This window comes from Polypterus senegalus, chromosome 12 (assembly GCF_016835505.1).
Source record: "Polypterus senegalus isolate Bchr_013 chromosome 12, ASM1683550v1, whole genome shotgun sequence".
In the NCBI taxonomy this organism is placed as follows: Eukaryota; Metazoa; Chordata; class Cladistia; order Polypteriformes; family Polypteridae; genus Polypterus; species Polypterus senegalus.
Window position 1 is genome coordinate 103,346,339 of NC_053165.1, and position 23,477 is coordinate 103,369,815.

Genomic DNA, 23,477 nt, shown 5'->3' on the forward strand with positions numbered 1-23,477 from the left:
AAATATAAATCAAGATATTTTCTGCTTAGACTATAATGCACTAGTGGAAGTGTATCTGGTATATCGTGAGCACTTCCGGTTACTATGCTACAAGGAACACTCGGCAACACCTGAAGCTGTACATAGGAGATCAACCAGATGCATCCCAGGACTTAAGTACATTTCGTATTGTGACAGACAGAAAATTAAATTAAGTCTCGAGAAGAGGAGACTGTGTGGGGATCTAATCCAGATCTTCAAAATTCTTAAAGGCAGTGATAAAGTAGATGCAACAGAATGTTCTCAACTTAAACGGTGATGGTTCAAGTACTCGATGACACGAGTGGAAATTAAAGGGGAAATCCATTTAGAATTGAAGCCTGGAAGAAATTCTTTACTCGAAGAGTTATGAACTACCGAGCCATGTAGTTGAAGCAGAAACCTTGACAACCTTTATTTTCTGGTTAAGATATTGTGACAGATTAGGTTTTAGATAAACAAACGAACCTGATGGACTGAATGCCCTCCTCTCGTCTATCAACATTCGCATGTCCATATGTTCAGATATACAGCATGCCGGGATCAAATGGTCGATCACTGCCCTTCCAGCTTCGGTTATCCATCTCTTATTTGTCGACTCCCTTTTTCGGAATTCCTGTTTCCGTCCTGGAATTCCATGCCGGGATTTACTTGTGCTCTCGCTGAATTCCTGCCTTATGCACGCTGCAGTTGCTTTCTGTTCGCAGAAAGTGGCAGCGTCGAGAGGTGGCTTGGATTTTTCGGTTCCCATTTTTTTCTGCTTTCTTTCTGTTCGAGGTTTTCACCCTACGTATTCTTTTTTTATTTAATTCACTTAACAGCTGCAGTCATCGATGCCATTATTTTTGAAGACGTCTTCTCCTTGGCAGTGGATTGACTTCCATCTTCCTCCTTTACCTTCTAAGTTCAAGAAAACAATCGGTCCTTCGCTTCTGCATATTTCTCAGCCTGTACCTCATGCTTCGACCGGGCTGTTGTCGAACAAGTCGAGCCCAGATGTTTTTCATTAATATTATTTAGCAGTACGGGACTTATTTATTTTTGGCCAGGGTGGGGGGTTAGGGAAGAAAAGAAGGACGAAGAGGATTTAAAGCATTTTTGGTGGAAGCCTTTGCAACGAAACAAGTGTGCGGTTTGCAAAAGTGATGGCGGAGAGGGGAGCTCATTTGCTCCTCTCGCTCACGTTTCTTCTTCTTTTGCTCTTCACTACCGCAGCCAAGAGCACCGATAAAGGTAGGTTATGGTAAAGCTGGTCCGAGTTTCTTTTGCGGGGTTTGTCCGCCGATCAGCGGGCGCTGCGGAGTCTCGATCGAGTCGCTAGGGTTGAAGCTGTGGGGCTCGAAGTCCACGAGTGCTGGAATGCAACAATCTGACGAGTCGACTAAATTTGCACAGGTTGGTATTGTTTAAAAAAGGGAGTCACACCTCGGCACAAGGCTGTGGTGCTTGTGTGCAGGATATATGTTCACATCTGTTTGGGTAGTTTTAGTGTAGATTGCAATTTCATACAAGAGAACTGAGGTACATTATTTAGGTGGCTGATACAGACGTGGATCATTCGATCTCCACTCCGCAGGTAGTTATCGCCAGCTTTGAATTGAATGCAGTGAGACCAACTAGATTTCAATGCTTGTATCTCTTAATACGTAGCGAACAGCAGAACGCTGCGTCAGTAAAGGGGTTTGAAGTCTAGGTAGATGGCACTGGGATGCCAGTTCTCTAGTGGATTGGAAAAACGTCCGCGCTTTAAATCCTTAAGTGTCACCGATCCGAAAGCGTGTGCACTTGTGGGAGTTGGGAAGTGTTTTAGTGGACCGATCAGAAGGAAAATGCTTTTAGTATTGCGCTGCGCCTTTGCTTGCTCGCTTGGTGCGCCGTCGTATTGTGTGCGACACGCTACTGTTAGCACTTCAGTATGCATTCTTGGCGCGTACTAAACCTAAGGGCCTAATAACAGCTGCCCCCTTGAAACGATACCCATATGACAGTCGGCGGGCTCCAGCGGGTGAACGCGACAATCAGTCGCAGATCGATATGGATGCGTTTTCATCGGGGGACTGCAATTCTTTAGCGCCTCTTGGCTCCTTTGAACGGAGACTGAGATTCGTCACTGTAGTTAACCAGGAGCGGCTGCGCTGATTGTTTTTAGCCTCCCCCTCCATTTTTAAAGTAATGGCTAGCATAATCCAGCCGAAACACGCACTTTCAATCAAAATTAAATGTTGCTATTGATCATATTATTTTAAAGACAATATAAATTATACAGATATATGTGCCTCATTTAAATGGCCAGACTAGAATGAAGGGGATATGCTCTTTTCCACATTTCCATTTCCAGGTGGCCTAGAGCAAAGCGCTAGCGCTCCTGTGTGTATATATCTTACTGTGATTTAGGATTCCCAAGGATTAGTGTTCTCTCGTTTTAATCTATTTACTGTACACGATTAACGTATAAGGCGCTTTAAGAGAAATGATTAGTCTTCACTATGCAAGGACCCCGGGACTTCATCCTAGCCACTTCATTACCGTTTCTTTCTCTGTTACGGTCGTGTCGATTTTATTTGAATGGAAAACCAAACATGGCGCATTTTTTTCAGAAGTTCTGACATCCAGTAGTTTGTCAGGTTTACTTGAGCCTCATTCATTTCTGAAACTGTAATTTCATGAAAAGGCGCCGTCTCTAGCAGTCGTAAATCACTTCTCTTACCACTATTGACCCGCACGTAATCCAGATTGGGGGTCACATGGCTGGATAGTTTACCCATCACAGTTTCGTAAACCTTCTCGTATCGAGGCTTTTACTCTGGGATATGAGCTTCATGAAGCTGTTTAAATGTTTTAGCAGTAAAAGTAGAGGTTTAAAAATCGGTGGAAATGTACTTGTGAAGGACTGAAGGGGGTTAAATGGACATGACAAATACAAGCTTTTAGTAGTTTGGTTTTACAAAATATTGGAAAAAAACGTTAAATGAGCCAGATATTAAATTGTACCCAAACTTTATAATGTATAAATTACGATTCCGTAAAATGAGACGGATTCCACATCTTTATTTTCCATTCTTTTGATCGGGAAGCCAGATAACCTGTTAGTTTAGAAGGCACACGAGCCAGCAGTGGCATGATTAAATTTAAAGGTTTGCAAATATTTGCTTTATGTCATATGTCAAGCTAACCCTGTGCCGTTTTAACATTTTTTTTTTATAAATTGTTTAATTTAAAAATGTGAAAAAGACCAGAAGCTGGTGGGCTTGTTTTTTTATGTTGTACACTAATGATTGGGTAACCCATGCTGTCCTATTGAAGTTCTTAATGATGGCAGAAATCGCCACAGACAGGGGATTCATTTCTCCTTAAATTAATGCCATGATAATTTACTGCTTTTAATACAAATAAAACAGAGAAAATGGTCATTGATTTTTAGAAAGAGATGTCTCACAGTTGATGCCCGTAATGCTAAATGGATTTGGTATTAAAATCGACTGTGAATTTGAAAATGAATTTGCTTAGATTGAGGCAAGGTAGTTAAAGGCACTAAATGACTGTATGTTTAGGAAGTTAGTTTAACCATAATTAGAAATATCTTTTTTTTTCTTTAAGGTGTTCATTCCTGTCATTTTTAATTGTTTGTATTAAAAGTTGGAGATATACAAGTCAGCATCAGGATTTAGTGATCAGGACTGGTTGATGTGATCTGTTTGTGTCAGCTGCCAGATTTGTGAAGCACTTGTATTATCCTCATGTTTTAGAACATGACATAAAATTCCCAAGTTTACATTTCTATCAATAAATGCCCATTATAGGTAGTGTGTTGTGTTTTTTTTGTGATATTTTTGTTGTAACATCTATGTTGTTGATGCACAAAACAAACTCCCTTGGGGGCAGTAACATGAATTTGTGAATAAATTTAGATGTACTTTATAATATAGTGGAGCCCCTTGGGCGTGACATGGACATTTGTGCTTGTAGCAGTCCTTGGGAAAGACTGGCATATTAAGTTACTGCACCAGTAGGTAGTGATGTATTACCCAACAGCTTTGCATGTCTTTTGTTGGTTATTAATTACTATTGCTTTGGGCAGTCTGCTCAAATTAGGTGGAGGTATCAGAAATGGTATTTTTTTACTACACTTCAAATTTGTGAGGATTTCTTCGGCTTTTGTACACCTTTGGCTTCATCTTCAGTTCAGTTTGTTTTTTTCGGGTCATTTCAATAAGCTTTCTATACTTGTGCAACATATTGACACTCTGGACATGATTCAGGTGTGGTCTTTTGAAACCAAAGTGATTATCTTCATGACACTCTCTGCACACATAGCTGATTGGTGTCATTAACTTATGCCTGAAATAAATTGTGAAGGATGAAAAGTGATTAATAACATAGGTCACTGAGCTAAAGGAGGTGACATGTTTAATTTCACTTTGGCAGGGATCCCTTTGTGTAGGCAGAGGTAGATTGATGCTACACAAATAAAACCACATTGGAAAAACATCTTCCTGCATAGTTAGAAAGAGATGAAGGTGACCTTGTATGCATTTCTAGTAAATATTTAAAAAGACAAAAATGCACACTTGTTTTCATGACAAAATGTGTTTCATAAATGATTGAATTATTTTATTCATGTTAACAATGTTGCTTGTACACGCTGCGGTTCATTTGCACATGCTGTGTTTTTTTCAGAGTTCATTTTCCAAGCCTGGATCAGACACGTAAATACCAGCATGAAGAGTTAGGCAAAGGGGCAGATCAAGAAGAAAAAGAGGAATGGGTTTTGGTCCTGCTGCATGATCATAGTCCAGGTCTTAAGTGGAGCAAGTTTTAAAATGCATATTATTCCCAATTTGACACAGTTTAACCATGTTTTTGAGCTAAAAGTGTAAGAGGTGATTATGAAAACAGAAAACTTTTCAGTTTATTCTTCATTTTGCGTTGCTTAGAGAGGCGGTTTAAGATGATATACTATAGTGACTTTGAGCCTGTGCCCTTCCCTTGGTGAATTACGCCAACAGCAATGCCTACTTTATCCCCTGCTGTCAAAGTTGTATGGGTAGCTTGCATAATGTAATTTCTTATGGATTGTTATCAATTCTGAGACCACATTTATAGCCAACTGTTTTTAGTCTCGCATGCCATTCCTGGAACGTGCATGACAGTAACATCAAAGTTTGTACTGAAGCATTGCCAAATGACACAACTTTTTTGACCCATTCATTTTTTTAAACACTATAAGCTGGTGTGAAAAGTATTCTGTTGTCTTTGAGATATTTATCAGTAAAGCAACTAACTTAGGCAAAAAGTACAGTCATCACTTTAAAATTCTATCCACATCGTTTTAGTTTAATTGTGTTTTTGGTGAGAGATGTGTGCATTATAATAATCTTGATAAATGTTTGTCTCCTTGGGAATGCACTGTACATCATCGGATATCTTTTTTGTGTTCTGTTTTCACGTTTACATTTTAGTAGCCTTTTAAATGCAAATCTTCTTCAGCTGGATGATTACCCACATCTTAGTGAGAACATCTGGGTTTGTCTGGAAAGCAGTAGGGAGGCCTTATGTTAAAAGTGTGGAATAGACTCGCCAATGCAGACAGTAATGTCAATGCGCATCTTTTTAATAATATTAAAAATTTTTACAGGGGGATATTACTGTCATGGAGGACTTAATATTAAGGTAGAGTGCAGGAGTTTATTATTTTTTTTTCACAGTATGTTAAAGCACCAATGTCATAATGTTGTAATAATCAAGATAACATTCAGGGTGTAGTGGTGATTGAACTGCTAGGATCACGTTATCATAATATTATACAATTCTCAGTGTTTTCGCAGAATGTGGATGCAAAGACTAAAACTGTTAAGATAGATAGATACTTTATTAATCCCAAGGGGGAATTTACATACTAGTGCTACTTTAAGAAAGGCAAATTTAAAAAGATGTACTAAATTCTAATAGAGATAAACCAGGATAAGTTAAGTGTAGAAACAGTATGTAGCAGTGGAACAGATTTAAAACATTTTACATATAATGAAGGATGAGTTCATCCCAAAAGTAGAAATTAGTAAAAAAAAAAAAAAAAAGTGTATCAGGAATAGTAAAGGGTATTTAAAATGTACAGTACAGACAGTTAAACAGCATTGGAAAGAAGAACTGAACTAGTTTTCAGTGGATGATAAAGGTGTTAAATGGTCTTAAGTGTCACTGGGTGTTAGGGAAAAGTCAGCCAACTGTGCTGGACCAATTATTGTGGCCAAATCTGTGATTTAAGCTGTGCGTGAGCAGTGCTAATCACTACGCCTGCACCACCATGCCTCTGGCAACAAAAGATGTAGAGGAAACAAACATAATACAAGAAACTGCCACAAACTGGCATTAAGTTAATCAAATATAGAAAATTGTGCTCAGAGTTCCACTCTTGGTGCACATGTTGGCCATGTTACGAGGTGGCGGCGGGGGACTAGATCATTCCATTGTTTGACTCTGCAGCTCCAGCGCAGCAGGTACATCTTTTTTTTTTTTTTTAACGTTTGTTTCATATGTATCTGTTCTGCTGCTTCACACTTGAGTTAACAAAAATAAGGAAAAAACTTATCAAAAGACTAGAAGAAGGAATAGTTTAATCAAATAGTATATGTTTAATTGGAAGCTTTAGCACATTATATTTTAGTTTACATGTATTTGGTACCTTTTTACTGACTCCAGTAATCCAATAATTGCTTCAGACTCCACAGCCCTGTGTGAGTGTGCCATGCGATAGGAATTAACCCTGGCAGAAAGGGAAACCAGTCTATCTTCAACATGTTCCTTCATGAATAAGTTACAGCCCCTGTGTCCTCAAATTGGAAAAAGGTAAAAAAAAGAGTGGATCAACATGTAGCATTAGTTAATGCCTCATAGTTTGAAAGTATAAAGAATGCAATTTTCTTAAAATTATTTGTCTAAAATGGTATATATTGAACATCACCCAGATGCGTTTTTTTTGCCAAGTGTTATTACTACCTGGACATTTCCAGCTGTTTCTGACAGCTGGTTTTGTGGTTACAGGGCAGTGATCCTGAAGCACCTTGGAGGACCTGACAAGGTGTAGATAATAAAAACTGCTTTGCAGAAGTTCTTATTTTATTTTTTTTTCTGCTGATCAAATCTTATTTTTCTCCAATCTTGGAGAACAGCTAATTAAAATGTTAAAGGATTCATCAAGGAGTTTCTAAAAGTTGTTTGTGTGTTTTTTCTTTTTTTGGAGATTGCAGATTGACTTATGATTATGTATTTTATTTATTCATGCTTTTATGTCTTTGACAGTGTTGAGAAATTTATGAGGTTTGTTGCACGTTTGTATTTTGGTTTTTTTTTTTGGTATTTGAATCCAAGGTGAATGTTTCATTTTTTGGCCCATATTTACCTTTTCCTTCTTAATTCTCATTAGTTCCTGTTTGTTTATTTAATAATATATTATAAAGGTAATTTATTTGTCATGCATTAGTAGGTGGTGGTGTGCAAAATAAGGTTACTTTTGCTATTTAAGGTTTGCCTTCAACATGAACGAGCTGCCAAAAAAGGAGAGACCTTAATTATTAGGCTTGTAGTACATGGCTGACTGGGGAGCTCTGAGTGAAGAACTTGATGAAAATGCCAGATTAAGGAAAAAAAAGGCTGCTCACCATGAGGCACAGTTGCAGGCAGCATTGCTGAACAGCACAAAGGCACAAATGGGAAAGGGGGTGGGGGTTGATGGTGTGTGTGTGTGTGTCTGGGTAGGGATAGTGAGACAGAACATCCAAGGCAAGAAAGCTGCAAAATCAGGAGTTTGGGAGAAAGGGGAGGATTCCATAGAGAGCAAATCAAGGATTCAAGGAATTGTCAGATTTGGCCAATACTAATGATTAAAAGCATAGAAAAGGAAGACCTGGAGAAAAAGTAGACTGTATGGCATCATTTAGATCCTTGTGGTGGATTAAAGATGAGATTTTTCAAATAGCTGAGAAATTGTCCATTTGAATTTGCTTGATAATTGTGCTACCTGGAAGTGACTGCTTAATTTTGTTTATCCTGAAATACAATACAATAAACTTTAGTTTAACACTTAAATAAGTGCACATGGTGAATTCAAGGAAAAGTGTTTCCTGCTGATTAGATTATGAAATGTTAAGTTGATCAACTTCATTTGAAATCAAGATCAATTGTGGTTTATCTCTGCCAACAATAACTAGGTTAACATAGCTATTAGTAGCTACATATTCAGGCATGATGATTATTTAAATCCTTTTCAGTTTTTCCATACTGAGGTGATATAAAGTCCAAGAAGACTTAACTCTTCTTCATGCTTTTACTCATATACCAAAGCGAGAGTGGACATTGAGTCTGAATGTGTACTTAAGGCATTTAACACCTTTTTCTTGTCCACGTAAAAAGTGTTTATTTTAACTGAGAGCCAAGCAGAGTCTTTTTAAAACATGCTTAATCTCAGCTAGGTGTGTTTTTTTTTTTATTTTTAATTTTCATCCCCTTTTTTTTTTAACCTTGGGGTGAGGTGAGAAAACCGGGTTTATCTAAAACTGTCATAGGAACAATCCCAGTGTAGTCATCAGGCTCTTGAAAATGGTACCAATTGTACACCAGTACAATTCAAAAGATGGTCTCATTTTCAGTTTTGAATTCCAGTTGTTCTCTTTTAAAGAAGATAATGAGAACTGCTGTGCAGAAATAGAAGCCCTTTTTGGGCTTATGTACGCAGATAGTGGCATTATGCCATTTTAGGCAGCTTTCATGCTCACCTTTTCTTACTGAAGGGATGGGGTCTGAAAGGCTTAAGCCCTTTTAAACTCTGCAAAATTGTAAAACTCATTGATCACAGGCTACGCTGTTCATCAATCACACACATTGGGCTTAGTGGTGTACACTTGGGTCATTCTTGTCACAAATGAGAGGAAGAGGGTATGAAAGTGTGGAAGTTATTAATTGTATAATTTTTGACTATAAAAACAAAATAGTGGAGTAATGAAGACATTAGAAATAGGCATACCTAGGCATCTTTTTATTTATTTTTTAAACATTTTGCATATTAATTATACACAAGCGTGTAGTTTTACCTGTAAAAATCCTAAAAACTGAAATGAATTCGCACTCATTGTCTTTATTTATTTAGTTTTAAATCTGCTTCACCTTCAGTCATTACCTTCAAAATTTCCTGGTGAAACTGAAGTTGTTTACAGAAAATAGTAATGACAGCTTGTTTTTATTTGGAGACAACTTAAACTATCAGACCTTTTGTTAAAATATAATTTTCATAGTATGCATATTTGAAAACTGTTACTATTTAAAATGCCCCCACCACCTATATTTTCTATTGATTGGGACTGATTTCTTAATATACAATTCCCTTGCCCTAAGTTAGCACGTGTAGGTGGTAGATCTATCTCTCTCTATCTACAATTGAAAAAAATGAGTGTACATTTAATTGGAGTGGTGATTTAAGATGTTGTTTGGACGTTCTCAAAACACATTTTATTAAAGGCAACATTAAATTCCACACAAACATGGATTTTTTTTTTTTATTTCAGTGACTGATGTATGTGTTATAGACAGTTCAACTTTATTCATCCTCTTATTTTGTACATTGGTTTACTTACTGGTGTATGTATTCGTTTATTCATAGCACTGTTGACCTGCTGGCCGATCACATCCACAGTTGTGTATTTGGCCTTGTAGTATGTATTTTGAAAGCTGAGTTGCTTTTAAAATCTTTATTTATTTTTTTATTTTATATTGAATTCACTTTAGCATGTGTCAGCCGATCGATATTGCTGTTGTTTGAGTTTAGACTGCTTGAATTAAGAGAATGCTATTCTAATAATAAATTCACAGTGACTCTTTGAGTAACACATCTCTCACCAGGGTTTGGGTAAGAGGTCTCACTTGCAGTAGGGCACACTTTTTAATTGTTTTTGAAAACTAATTTGAAATTTACCACTAGTCAGTTTAAAATTATGAAAATGCATTTGAATTGTCTTCGGCAACAAGGATTATAAATGTTTTATGGCTATATTTACCAAATCCGTCGGAATTACATATGCTCGGTTTTGGTTGCTGCATAGTATTACACAAGGCACACCCAACTGTGAGGTACTTTTGTGAGACTGATCCTAAAGATGCAAGTGTTTCATTTTTGTAATCTTGTGAGCTGTATTGTATTCCTATTTAGTAATATTGCAGGGCCTTAATTCAAAGCTGTCTTCAGTTGTCGGCCTTAATTTATAATACCATTTTTGTCATTGAAAATACTTTGATTTCAATAGACATGAAAGAAATACTCATTCCTGTATCCAAAAATGAAGAGGTCTAGATACTTAAAGTAATGTTAGCCTGACCCACTTTACTCATTGAACCATCACTGAACTGTCTTTGTGGGTCTAGTACATAGTGGCGTGTTAACCCTGAGAGTGCACATGTGCCAGTGACAATACTACTTGTTCTTTTATTTGGCATAGTTTGTGGAGACTCTTTTAGTTAAATATAGTGTGGTGAAAGAATTTGTCATTTGTTAAAAAAAAAAAAAGTTTTAAAGAGTTGTCCAACATTTCATTAATTTTACATAAACACACACATTCTGCTTTAAAATTCATGAAGTGAGAATTTAATACACTTGAGCAGAATCCTTCAGCCTCTAGTTGGTCAGAGGCTCTAGACATTAAATAACAGAAAAAACTTTGTGAGATGACTGAAATTTGATTCTTTATACTTATGAAAGAATAGATATGACTGTCTTCCTATGATTGAACAATTTTAATGACAGGCAGCCAGGTGAGTGGTTATCTGGAGACATTTTGTATGGTGTATTTGTCTGAGTGTTACTTCCTGTGTGGCTGGCTTTTGCGAAAGCAGCAAGGTCGGATTTCCAAAGATAAAATCTCACACATGTCAGTCTTGCATTTCTATAATGTATTTTTTCCTTTTTTTTTTTTTTAAATACTTTTAATAGAAATAAGAACAAGCACATTTGTTTCCAAAAAAGTAATGGTGAATTTATTTTGCACACTGTGTCTTTTAATGCTTATTGCTATTTTCTAAGTGTCCTGAGCTGTTGGATTATAAAGCACCATAATGGGCCTCAAGTGAAAATAATCCCTTTGCAACATTATACTTCCATAGCTGTTAGTCAGTTAGGCAGCCCCTTAATTAAAACCAGGGGTCACTTGTTAAGGCCGTGGTATTCCTTCCTCTTTGGGTGCTTGGTCTTTGAAAAATAAGTGGCTGAAATGCACACTTAGTAGAAAGCCAGATACAGCAATGGAAATATTCAACAGTCTTTGCTATTTTACTGGCAGCATTCAGCAGGCTAGCTAGCTGTTCCAGAGTTGTTTAACATAATTCTTCAGCTTAAACATTGGCAAATAGATTGGGTTATACATGGAAAATTTCAGCCTTATTTTGAAATAAGAACTACTTTCCTACGCTTCATCCATTCACCCATCAAACTCATTCTCCTGTGCTTAAACATGAGAAACTACATGTTGCATTAAAAAAAAAAATGCCCTAACCGTACCCAATGGACTGTTCAAAGGACAATTAACCAAGAGACGAAGTCCTTTCTTAAAAGTCTTGGTCAATGAAAAGATGGCTTTTTTGGAAGAATTTCCTGCCCAAACAAATAGAGAAAACATGAGTCAGGCTGTTTTCAGGAGATGTTATATACTATTGCTAGTTAGCCTACTTCTTTTCTGCAGGAGGTTCTTTGGTCTACTGCATGTTCTGTTTGCTAAATGCACCGTAAAAATATTTATGAAATCTCTGGATCTGTCACAGCAGAAAGTACTAACTGCTTTATAATATTCCAGTCCAATATTTTCACAGAGGTCGATGGGATGTTTAACTGCATGAATTGTAGACATCAGACTGTCTGTTACTTCTTCTGTCTAAACACCAGCTGATGGACTGCATAGCCCTGGATAAATTGTCCGTCCTTTCTATCCCCTCCCTCCTCTACTTTAGCTATGTGCCCTACTGCCTGACAAGTCATTCACGGAGTCTTTTATCCAAGAATTCACTTGAGGTGAGTGCCTTTTCAGGCTGAACCCATAATGTTTGTCTTGTTTCAAGGTTTTTCGTCCCTTTGCTATATGTGATACTAAAAAAGTGATGAGGCATGTTTACCCTTAGTTTGGCCATTTCTGGTAATGTGTTTAAGGCTGTGGTTTAAGCTATTTATTTCCTGTATGAATACAAACTAGCCATAACAGCGCAGTCTGCTGTCCATGCAAAGAAGGCTATAATATTGTATGGGTGCACAACGCTTATGGCTGCAAAAACAGTAGGAGGCTTTAACAATACATAAGCAATTTTTACTTTTACTCTGTACACATGTAACTTATATGCTTAAATACCTGTTTGTGTGTGTGTGTATATGTATTTAATATATATATATATATATATATATATATATATATATATATATATATATAATATACACACACACACACATACAGTACTTGTATGTATTGAGTTAAGTATGATATTTAAGCAGAAAATACTACTTTTATACACTTTTTTGAGTGTGTACCTTGTCTAATAGTTTTCTTTGCTTTTCAATATCAAGAAATTAAACTTTTACTCACAAGGTTGCCTCAAGCCAAGTAATATATATTTGGCCATATTTATAACCTGGTGATGATAGATTTAAATGAAAAATATCAAGTTTGCTGAGCGAAGGAGAAAATGGCACACCAAAATGTACTACGAAGATTAATGCAGTAATACTGTTATACACATCCACCTCAGTCTTTAATCTTTATGTGGTTTTTCCAAACTGGAGTTTCTGGTGTGTGTTTATTGCTATCAGTATATTCAGTGTATTCATGTGTGCCTTCCCTTAATGCTGTACACTGCTTGGGAATGTATGTGTGAGGATTATATTTTTGAAATCTATAATGTCACCTGTGAGCCATACAAAGATGTAACGATTCTGATAGGAATCCTTGGCCTCAGTAGTACCCTCCAGGCCCAAATAATGGTAAAAACTTGTAAGTGAATTGGTGGTTTTCATTTTTCGATTTTTTTTTTTAACCTTCATCTTTAACATGGATCTTGAACATAACTTTGTTTTGTACTATATTTTTAGGAAATCCTTTATAAAACTCCAATTGAACTGTAGATACAGTAGAGATGCTGTGCACAACAAATATATTGGTGGTCTGGTTAGTTGTCTACTTTTTATTAAAAATCAGTTAAACCAATCAGTAAATGAGGCAACGTAACAGTTCTAATAGAAAAATTCCATTGAGTAGTTTGTTTTTTTTTTTTTACACCTTATTTGTACAGTTTAAAGTTATGGGGGCATTGTTCCAGTCCCCAAAGCTTTGGTCCCAGGACAGTAACCAGCTCTGGATGGGTGACCAATGAGAATTCTATAAGTTAAAGGCAATTATCCTTTGATCTGTTTAATGAACATACTAAAGGACAGTCTGCTGCTGTGTGCAGAACGACATTGAGGGCAGCTTCATGTCAACAGTGTGCTCTGATCAAATTTCCTCAGATTCCTTGCAGGAATCTGTGCAAATATTTCTGCTCTGTTAGGGATAAAAGTTCAATCAAATAATTGCCTTTTGTGCTTTTATTTCTTGGCATTAAGCAAAGCAGATTTTCATTTAAAAAATGAAAGAACACAAAGGTAAGCAATGCACTCTATTTGTTTACATACAAACACAAAACCAGGATAAGATGATTAACCTGCTTAAAACAGAAACCTGATTTCTTTAAAACTTCTATTTACATTTGTAAGTAAGCTTCTGAAGTTCTCATTTAGCAAAACACTCTGATGTCATTACATTGGACAAAAAAGTTAAATATCATTATCAGCCTCCGTGAATGCGAAAACAAGTATAAAGTCTGTGATAATTTTCTTGTGTTTTATAAATCTGTTTAGTCCTTCATGTTCTGTAAAGGAAGTAACTTTCATTCCCTTTTTAACATCTTCAACCTGAGCCACTGATGATTTGATGTATTAACATTGGCCACTACGTCCACTGGTCACACTATTTCAATGTATCTATAAACAAATAGACGGATTAAAAAATAAACTGACAAATATAAAATGTCTGTTTCGAGGTTGCATTCAGCATACTATTTTCTGCTTGGCTGTGTGTCTGAGCCCTGCAAAGGACTGGCATACCAGTATGTGTACTTCTTGCTTTACACTCAGTGCTGTGGGGATAATAGTAACTTGGTTTAGTGAAGTAAAAATACCCAAGTATTGCATCCGGTTACTTGCTACTTTAAAAAATGATAGGATTACACAAAACAAGTTACTTTTAACATGTTGCCCTACTGACCTGAAGATTATGTTGCTGAGCTTAGCGCTGTACCTACAGCTCCTCAACACAAATTTACTGATTTTTTTTTTTTTTTTTAAATATTGAGACAGATTATTTCAACCAGGAGAAGGAGTAATGCGATCGCCCAAGCATTTGTCTCATGGATTGTATGTTGTGGACACTTCCACTATCTACTATTTGTGGCTGCTGAAAGCATGTGTGAAACTAACAGATGTGCAGTCTGACAGATCCTTAATTGTAACCCAGTTAAGGGTTTACAGGCCAGATGATCAAGTTATTCGCAGAGAAATCTACCTCTGTTAATTAGGTTTCTCAGAGACAAATAACTCGGTTTCTCTAACTGGAATTAGGTTTACATGGCATTTTAGAAACTGGGTTTCTGTGAATAACACAAGTTATTAAAGCGTGTGTAATCACTCTGATTGTGAAGAGAAACTCAAGCAAAAGGGCGTGGGCACTATTGAAGTGGTAACTAGACAAAAACAAAATCAAATTCAGTGTTACTTTTCCACAAGTGATTTACAGTTCCGACTCTAGGTCAGCGATTGAAATGATAACTTAGAGGATAAGTAGAGAAAATCTGAACTTGACAGCCATAAACAATGTTATTGATCTTAATAGTAAACCATAATACAGTGTGCACTGCTGGTATATTGTATTTGCTTTAGGAAAAATAATAGATCATCTAAGACCTTTACATTCCAAGCTCTATAAAATTCTCTCCAATTGCTACAGTAGTCCTTTGCTCCTATTGCTGGACTACCCAAGGACAACATAATGCCTCAAATGGTGGGGCTGGAGGGAAGCTTTCATAAGGCAGTGTTTGACCATTTGTGCTCACCAAATTGGTCTTTGCTCTGAAATCACTTGTTTTCAGCTCTTGAAATTATTTGTATCAGCAAAACAAGACCCATAATGTAGTTCTGTAAGTAACATCTCAGAATCCTATCAAAAGGAAAAATGTGTATCCAGTTGCCAAAGATGGGAAAACCATTAATAACAAATTGTCAGATTACTTTGTAAAGATATTCACAGTGATATATTTTATGAAAGGTCCTTGGCTTTCCTTAATATATCAAGCCTCATCTTAAAACTTCTGCAGTCTATTGAATTTTAATGAGCTGTTTGCATTTTGTACTGAGTGGTGCACAGTAAATTTGAAATATTAAAAGTTATCATTATTAAGTAGCACTGCTGCCTCACAGATCCAATGTACTGGTTTTGGAACCTGTATGCATTCAGTGTCAATGTGGGTCTAAAATTAGTCAAATGTGACTGTAGGACTATGCTTCGGTGGGCAATGTGGCAGGCTCTAGTAAAGTAGGTATTTGGCAAAACATGCAAAGTGAACAAATGCACTATTGCTTTTCTACAAGTGATGTATAGACTTCTCTAAGGTTTGTTGTTGCATGTACCTGATGTTAATGAAACTGGAGTCCGTCTCCCATAAATCTGAAATGGGTTTGCAAATGTTAGAGTATAGTACCTTGTATTTAATGTAGAAACCAATTTGTGTTTTGCTGAGTGTATTGTAATTAGCAGCATCTAGAAGGAATATAAAATGTTTTTATGTAGTTCTCTTGCTAATGGAACATGGCTCAGACGGCTGATTAGAACATAACAAGCATTTCTCAATGTTGAAACATTTAAATGCAAAATTAGTGTGTGCAAGAAAAAAAAAAACTTTAGTATCATTGAATTCTTAGAGAAAGCCAAACTCTTTTATATAATGTTCTAACATAGTTTGCAAGGCTCATTCTACTCTTTGGCTTGTTGCCCTAAGCTATGTAAATAAATAGTAGTTGTTGGAATAATTGGGAATATATTCAAATTAGGTGAAAAAATACAATAAAATACAAAATATAAATTTCTGAAAGGCCACCTTTATGTAAAAAAAAAAAAAAGTAACAGCTGTAGCCATAGCAGAGTTCAGATTGAGAGTGCTTGAGAATGTGAGACGGCAGACTGACATTCTGATCGCCTTTTGCATTTGAAGCCTCCCCTTTAAAGAACTGGCTTATCCACTCTCCATTAACTGTACAAAGCATTAATACAACCCATAATTATGGATCCAGAGTATGTTAACCGCCCACTTCTAAAGACTAAATCTTCCCCAATGTTCCTGCCATGATTTTCTTTTTATTGATGTTAGTGAATTCAAGTGACGTTAATACACTCTTGATTCTTCTCCCCCCCATACCCATCTCTCTCTTTAGATTACTGCCCTCCACTTGATCTGCTCTTGCTGATATGTGCATTGCTGAAATGTATGCTGGCTCCTTTTGATTTAAAGTCTACCTCACTTAATCTTTATGTAGAAAACATGGGCACCAATAGAGAATGATTATTTTCTATTATATATGTATTTTCTTTAGAGGTACAGTTACTTGAATTTGGTACCTACATTTTTTTTTTTTTCTCTCAAGTCTGCTTCACAAAATAGTGCCTTTTAGTAACATGCACAGTTACAGATGTTGTTTCACACTTAACTGAAGGTGTAGATGTAAGTGCCCACTTCTTTTGGTGTGTTAGTATAGTGGGAGTAATTTGGCAGTTGTTTACTCTCACTGCATTCCATACTCCTCTATAAAATGACAAAGAACAGCTGGCTACCCAGCCTCTCCTTCTGTTGACTGGCCTATGTAGACACAACTGCCCAAAGAATTGACCACTAAAAGCAGGTCCACTTTTACTTTGTTTTTGATGCCAGCTTTCAAATGCACTATCAAGTTATATCCAGTAGCTAGGAGAATTGCAACACTGTAGTTTACGATGTGTAATGCTGAAGTTCATCACTGCATTAATATTGCTGGAAAGTGATCTTGGCTTGTTGAAATGTATAGAATAAATAATGCACATGACTTGAAACCAACATAATTCCATTTAAATTGTGAAGAAATTGGACTACTCTGCTGTTGAATTTTTACTTGCACTGGAAATTACTCCATAATGGGGAGCATTCTAGCCCATAGTAAAAGGAATTGAAGGCAGTGATCAAAAGATTATATCCAGCAAACCGTGTGAGAGTTCCAATCTTGTCGTTGTGCGAGATATCCAGACTAGAAATATTTCTTTATTTTTAAGTGTGATCCTAAGCTAGAGTAAGTGGATTGGATAAAAAAGATAATTCCGTGTAGAATAGAATTTTGAGTATTATGGCAATTTTTGCCGCGATGGGTGGGGGTTAGGCAGGGGCTTCAAGACACTTTGATTTATAATAAGTAAATTATCTAAATGTGAACTAAGTAAAATCTGTAATGGTCCTCTTCCTGCAAAGCAGGCATTATCAGAAAATAAAAATGTGATTTTTATCTTGAGGACTCTAAACAAATCTAAATCATATTTATGTGACATCATCTACTGTACTGTTAGATTCAGCCCTATACTTGTAATATTTTTATTTTACTATTCTACTGTATGGCAGATTACTTGGGTTTTGTTCTACGTATTGTATTGTATTGACATCCTTTTTGACACCCACTACATGCCCAACATTTCAGGAAAGGGGTCTCTCTTTGAACTGCCTTTCCTGTATTGTATTGTATCTTGCTGTGAAATAATCTTTCCGTATAGGGGTTGTGACAGATTAGGGTTTCCTTGCACCCTTGTACCCTCAGACCACACGTCAGACACCAGATAAAAGTCCCGTAATAGAATTTATTATAATAATAATGTGCACTAAGCACGCTCCTCTCCACAATACTCAATAAATAAATAAATAAACAATAACCAAATCACAAATAAACCAATCCTCCACTCCCAGACGCTTAGCCACCCTGCCTCCCAACTCAGCTCGTCCGTCTGGGATTTCCCACAGTCCTTTATACTCCTTGATCCGGAAGTGTTTCACCCTCTCTGTCCATGTGACCTGGAACACTTCCGGGTCAGATAAAAATCCTTCTTTTCTTCACCCAGGAAGCACATCGTTCCCTTTGTCCATGTGACTATGACGTACTTCCTGGGCGTAAGGCGAATAGTCTCTTGGCCTCCCTGCAGTGACTCCTGGCGGCCCCCATGGTATCCAGCAGGGCTGTGCATTAAAAGTTCATTGTCCATAATTCCCTGCTGGCATTCGGGGCACCTCTATGCTGCAAGGAGGGCTCCATCTGGCAGCCTGGGGGTATTGGTCGGGATGAACGGCCGGCCATGTACCACAGGGTGAATTAGATAGGTGACATGCCTGCTGGGATGGGTCTGCTACAACAGTTGGCTTCCAAAGGGGGCGTACCACTCGACAGTTATGTACATAATGATGAAAAACCAAGATGGCTGGCTTCACCTTTTCACAGATAACTGGGTGAAGACTATTAATTGATTTTTTTTTTTTTGGCATGACGGCAGTAATTTGAAACTTTGGGCTGTTTCTACTTAATATTAATTGGTAAAACCCAATAGAGCACCTAATGAATTTAATTTATTTAAAAAAAAATCCATTGACTTGCTTATTCAATTGCAAAAAGCATATACTGAAGCTGTTCAATTGGAGTACGCCTATGTAAATGGTCCTATGCAAAGGAAACTGAGTGAAAGGAATGTGCAAGTGTGCCACTCCAGCACTGTCTATATGCCCTTGGCAGAAGTGAAGAAAACATTAGGATATGTACAGGTCATAGCAAGCACTGTCAAAACTGTTACCTAAATTAATCCCGCTATTTGTTACATTGAAAATTAAAGTAACGTATATTTTCTACAGATGACAACATAGCATGTGCACAGGAGTAGAGGAGTATTGGTTCCTCTATTACACTGTCATATTCTGTAAAATAAAGCTGCTTAACTGAACATGATAGCGTTCAGTAACTGAATGTCTTTTATTGGAGCTCAAAGATATTTTTTTTGTGTGCCTTTTCATTTCAGATTTGAATCTTATGGAATAGTAAGTCTCTTTACTTGGTAGAAAAATAAAATCCACATTTTTGAGTTGAACTACTATGAGACTGTGTATGTATATGTGTATATATATAATGCAGTGCGGCAGCTTGTAGTGCTGCTTAAGGCATAGTCAGCAAATGCAACTAAAACCTAAAATTCAGAATAAAGTTATGAATTCGCCATCAGTTACACTGACTGCTTTTAGTTTGGTTACTGCTGTCATTTGATTAGCTTTATTTTGGCTGAAATTGTGGGGGGGGAAGTCGCGTTTGGCCTATCTGGGTTTTAGACTGCCAGAATAATTCAGAAATATGTATTTGTGCATGTTGTCTCATTTTAAATCTAAATGAATTCATTGATGTTAGTTGTTACTTTCCAGAAGCAATTCACCTCAATCTGTATGTTTGTTAGATGTTTCTTGTCTTGGTTATCACTGTGTACAACGTAATGCTGCTTTTCACACTAAGAGCAAGACATTTGTTGGCAGACTAATAAATGCAATCGGTGAACACAAGTGCTTTCAAAAATAAACGCTTATTTTCTGCTGACCTTAAGATTTTGCTGTTATTCCATGTTGTTTTAACTGTAGTAACCTGCTTGAATATAGATAGCTGATTATAAAAGTACTTTTTCCTTATTCCAGATAGCGGGCACATCTCTAACATATAATGGCTCTTTCTCATAATAAGAATTTCCATACAAATCTTGGGTAAGACATGTGGTTGCTGCCCAGTCCTGTAGTAAGCATTCAATGCATTCATTCTCAAATTCATTAAATCCAAGTCATGGTCATAGGTGAGATAGAGAAAATGTATTTTATTAAGAGAGAATAAACGCATCTTTTATTTTTTTTTCTCTCCAAACTCTTGTAAGGTTCCAGCGAGCCTGATTCATTAATACCAGTTGTTGCTGAACATTCTGATATAGAGCCACAACTGCATGTGCTTTGAACCTGCTTCACATTTAAATCCGTAAACCAACGTAAAGATTGCAAGAATAAGCAAAATCCTCACAGCTTGCAATAAAGCCTGGAGCACAAATACCAGCTGCATTATATATGTGCCATGTTTGAGGATAGCACAGAAAAATAACTTAAGTGAGGCATACTAGAGTGTATAGTTGAACAGGGTAAGAGAGTATGAACATGCTATGAATGAGAAACCCGCTGAGACAGTAAAATAGAATCTGCCATTGAGAAAATGCATGTGAATTTATTGTCTCTTTAAAATGTAGCAATTGTTTCCTCTTTTTTCATTGTATTATTCTTCTGCTCTGCAGGGTTTTTTGACTGTTGGTTTCCCTGGAGCAAGGTTAGGAGCATGAACTGATACACCAAACAACAAACCACCTCAGGAAGCAGATTAGGACCCGGGTGCAGCCATGCAACGGGTGACACCTCAGCACCACACTAGTTCAAATGGAGTGGAACAGTGCAAGGTTTTTTTTTTTTTATGGTGGCTGGAGTGCCAATTGTGCAGGTTGGAGGGCCTACATGCAGGGATGGATGCAGATTAACCCAGGACGTAGCAATTGCAGGTTAAGGGCCTTGCTCAAGGGCCCAACAGTGCAGAGTCCCTTTTGGCATTTACGGAATTCGAACTGGCAACCTTCTGATTACCAGTGCAGCTCCCTAGCCTCAGAGCCACCACTCCGCCTGGAGCAAATGTCTAGTTTAATGCCTCTCACTCATATACATTTATTTAGTTGAAATGTGCTTATCATGTAATGTCAATAGGTCAAATGTTAGTATTCATGCACTAGACAAGTGTTTATTTCTGAAGTATGTGTTCTGTGTAAGAATGCATAGACTTGGGAGAAGTAAGCAGCACATGACACATAATAATCAGTGCAACTTCCTTAGGCAAATGGTGTCACATTAATTAAAAAAAAATCATAATAAATAAATAAAAAAGAGAACCTAAAACTTCTGGCAAAATTTCAGTTGGTGTTTTGACATTTTTGTAGTCTAGTCTTTAGACTTTGGATGCTTTAGTTTTAGTTGCATACATTACACCATAATGTCGGTATAAATTTGATCAAATCAAAAGGGTTAAAAAAAAAACCAACTTATCAAGTCATATTTTTAGTTACTGTCTTTATTTTGTTATTTTTTTAATTTATTAATCTAAGTGGAAGTGATAAGGTTATAGGTTCTGCTTCCTACCCACAGCTCTTGTAGGTGCCATGATTAATGACTCTAAATTTGCCTGGTGCATGAAATGTATTTAATTATTTTGCCCCATTGATGGATTTGCATTCCATCCACGGTTAATTCCTACCTTCCACCTGCAGTAATATTGGGGGGTAGTATATTTCAGTTACTTTGACAGGTTCTGTATAATTGACCTGATTAATTCCAGAAGGAAGAGTGGTAGAATTCACATACAATTGAAACTAACACTAGCCAAATTGGTTGGTCCAATTGCTGTGTAACAAATGGGAACACAGATATTTGAAGTTAAGCAAACATTTCAGTATTAATGAATTGCAATGAATAAATCTTGAGAAAACATTTTTAAAGCAAAGTACCACCTGACATGGATAAATTGATTTTAGATTTTTTTTTTTAAATTGTCACATTTTCATAGCCCCACAGCACCATGGTACTTTGTGTGTAAGCAGCTTTTCCTTTCAGACAAAATTGGTTCTGAATGGCCTAAAAATACTGTTCAAGCTCATTTTATCCCCAATTGAGTAATTGTACTGGGTCTGATATGTGTGTTTGTGATTGGTTGACCAGTTAAATCTGTTCCTTTTGTTTTCACATAAACTAAACATGGTAACTTGCCATCTGAATAATTTATGATTGATTTTTGAGAAAAGGGTATTTAAAATCTAGTAATCTTAAAGCATACTAATTTAAAATTAACTTAAGTAAATTTTATAAATTCAGTATGCCTGGAGAATAATTTTTTTTATGAGTAGACCCATGACTGAGTAATGTATACTTGAGAACTTTTAGAAAATAGATTAATCTGAGGATAAGCAAAGAAACCACTACATAGAATGGAGTTTGGGTGGAAGGAGCACTGAAACATGAAGCCTTTCCTTTTGCAGCCTAATTAAAGCCTTGTTTACACACTGCTTGACTAGGCTGGACCCTCGGGTTTTAACAGAGTTTCAGTGTTTCTGTTTAGCACTTTCACTTGCTTGAGCTAGTTTATAATCTCTGTATACAGCACTCAACACAGTTTATGGCAAAGAACTTTTGGCTCTGGATTACACAGAACAGGGAGTATGTAAATCCACCCCCAGTAAATTAAATTTGGTATGTGCAGTCAGTGATGGGACATTGGCTTTCCATTCAAAGCCCAACCACTGTGCTCTCATAGACATACAGCTTAGCTTTGTGGCTTGTGGTGGTGTGGGAAAGTTGTGTGTCCCTTGTAATCTTGGCATTACTTGCAGTTAACAGAGCACGGGAATGTGGGATGGCGTCTGTGGGAAGCTTCAGAAGTTTGGCCGACTGGGTAGGAATGGCCAAGGTTTACCCTAAGTAGAAGCGTCTCAACCTTTGCTACCAAAATTAGAATGTAATTTGAAAGTGCATGAGCAATATTGCAAAGAATAAAACAGAATTGCTTAGGATGCAATTATATAGTCAAAATAAACCCATGGTTTAAAAAAAAAAAAAATTGGCAGAGTAACTCTGTCAAAAAGGAATTTACAGATGCATATCCCACGTCAAATACATTATGTCAAGCTTCTATTTTTTCAGATTATTAAAAGACCAATATTGTGAGTTTTATAAAGAATCGTGTTCAGTTGTGTTCATAAGAGCAACTTTTTTTTTTTTTCTGGCGCCTCCTGACTCGCGATAAAAGCCCCACATATGATATGATATGTGTCCTGCTGTCTAGTCGTGCAAGATGTTAGGCTTTTTGAGGGTTTCCATTATTTTTGGATCTCTAGACCTGAGAAACATTCATTTTCAAGGCATTTTTGGACCATATTTTGTGCAGGAAATTTACACCCTAATGATAAAGATTAAGCCAATAGGTATGTTCAGCAAAAATGATCGGAATGAGTTGAAGCTGTGTGTTCACCCCCTAATGAGATTAAAGGAGTCAATATTACTCATTTTCATAAAAGTGTGAAAAAATACAGATTGGTAATATAGGCATGTAGAGGGTCATTTTATGCTGTTTTGAAGTTGCAGATCATGAATAAAATATTTCTAATATTGAATTCTTTAGCAGTGGTCCTAACCCTCCTAAGAGTTACTCCCAGAAGGTTAAAAATGACAAATTTCAAACATTGCATCTT

General features: G+C 36.7%; 1 protein-coding gene across 7 annotated transcripts in view; it reads left to right on the forward strand.

The window, feature by feature from the left end:
• The first annotated feature begins 689 nt into the window (after positions 1-689).
• LOC120541448 (neogenin-like) overlaps positions 690-23,477 on the forward strand; it is a 396,809-nt gene continuing 374,021 nt past the window's right edge. For 4 of the 7 annotated variants that reach the window (XM_039773079.1, XM_039773081.1, XM_039773082.1 and 1 more), the window contains exon 1: positions 691-1,251. In XM_039773079.1, coding sequence (XP_039629013.1) covers positions 1,164-1,251 — 88 coding nt within the window. In that variant the 5' untranslated portion in view covers positions 691-1,163. Of the gene's footprint in view, positions 1,252-23,477 lie in introns of all 7 variants that reach the window. The other 3 variants (XM_039773085.1, XM_039773086.1, XM_039773080.1) reach the window with 2 other exon arrangements.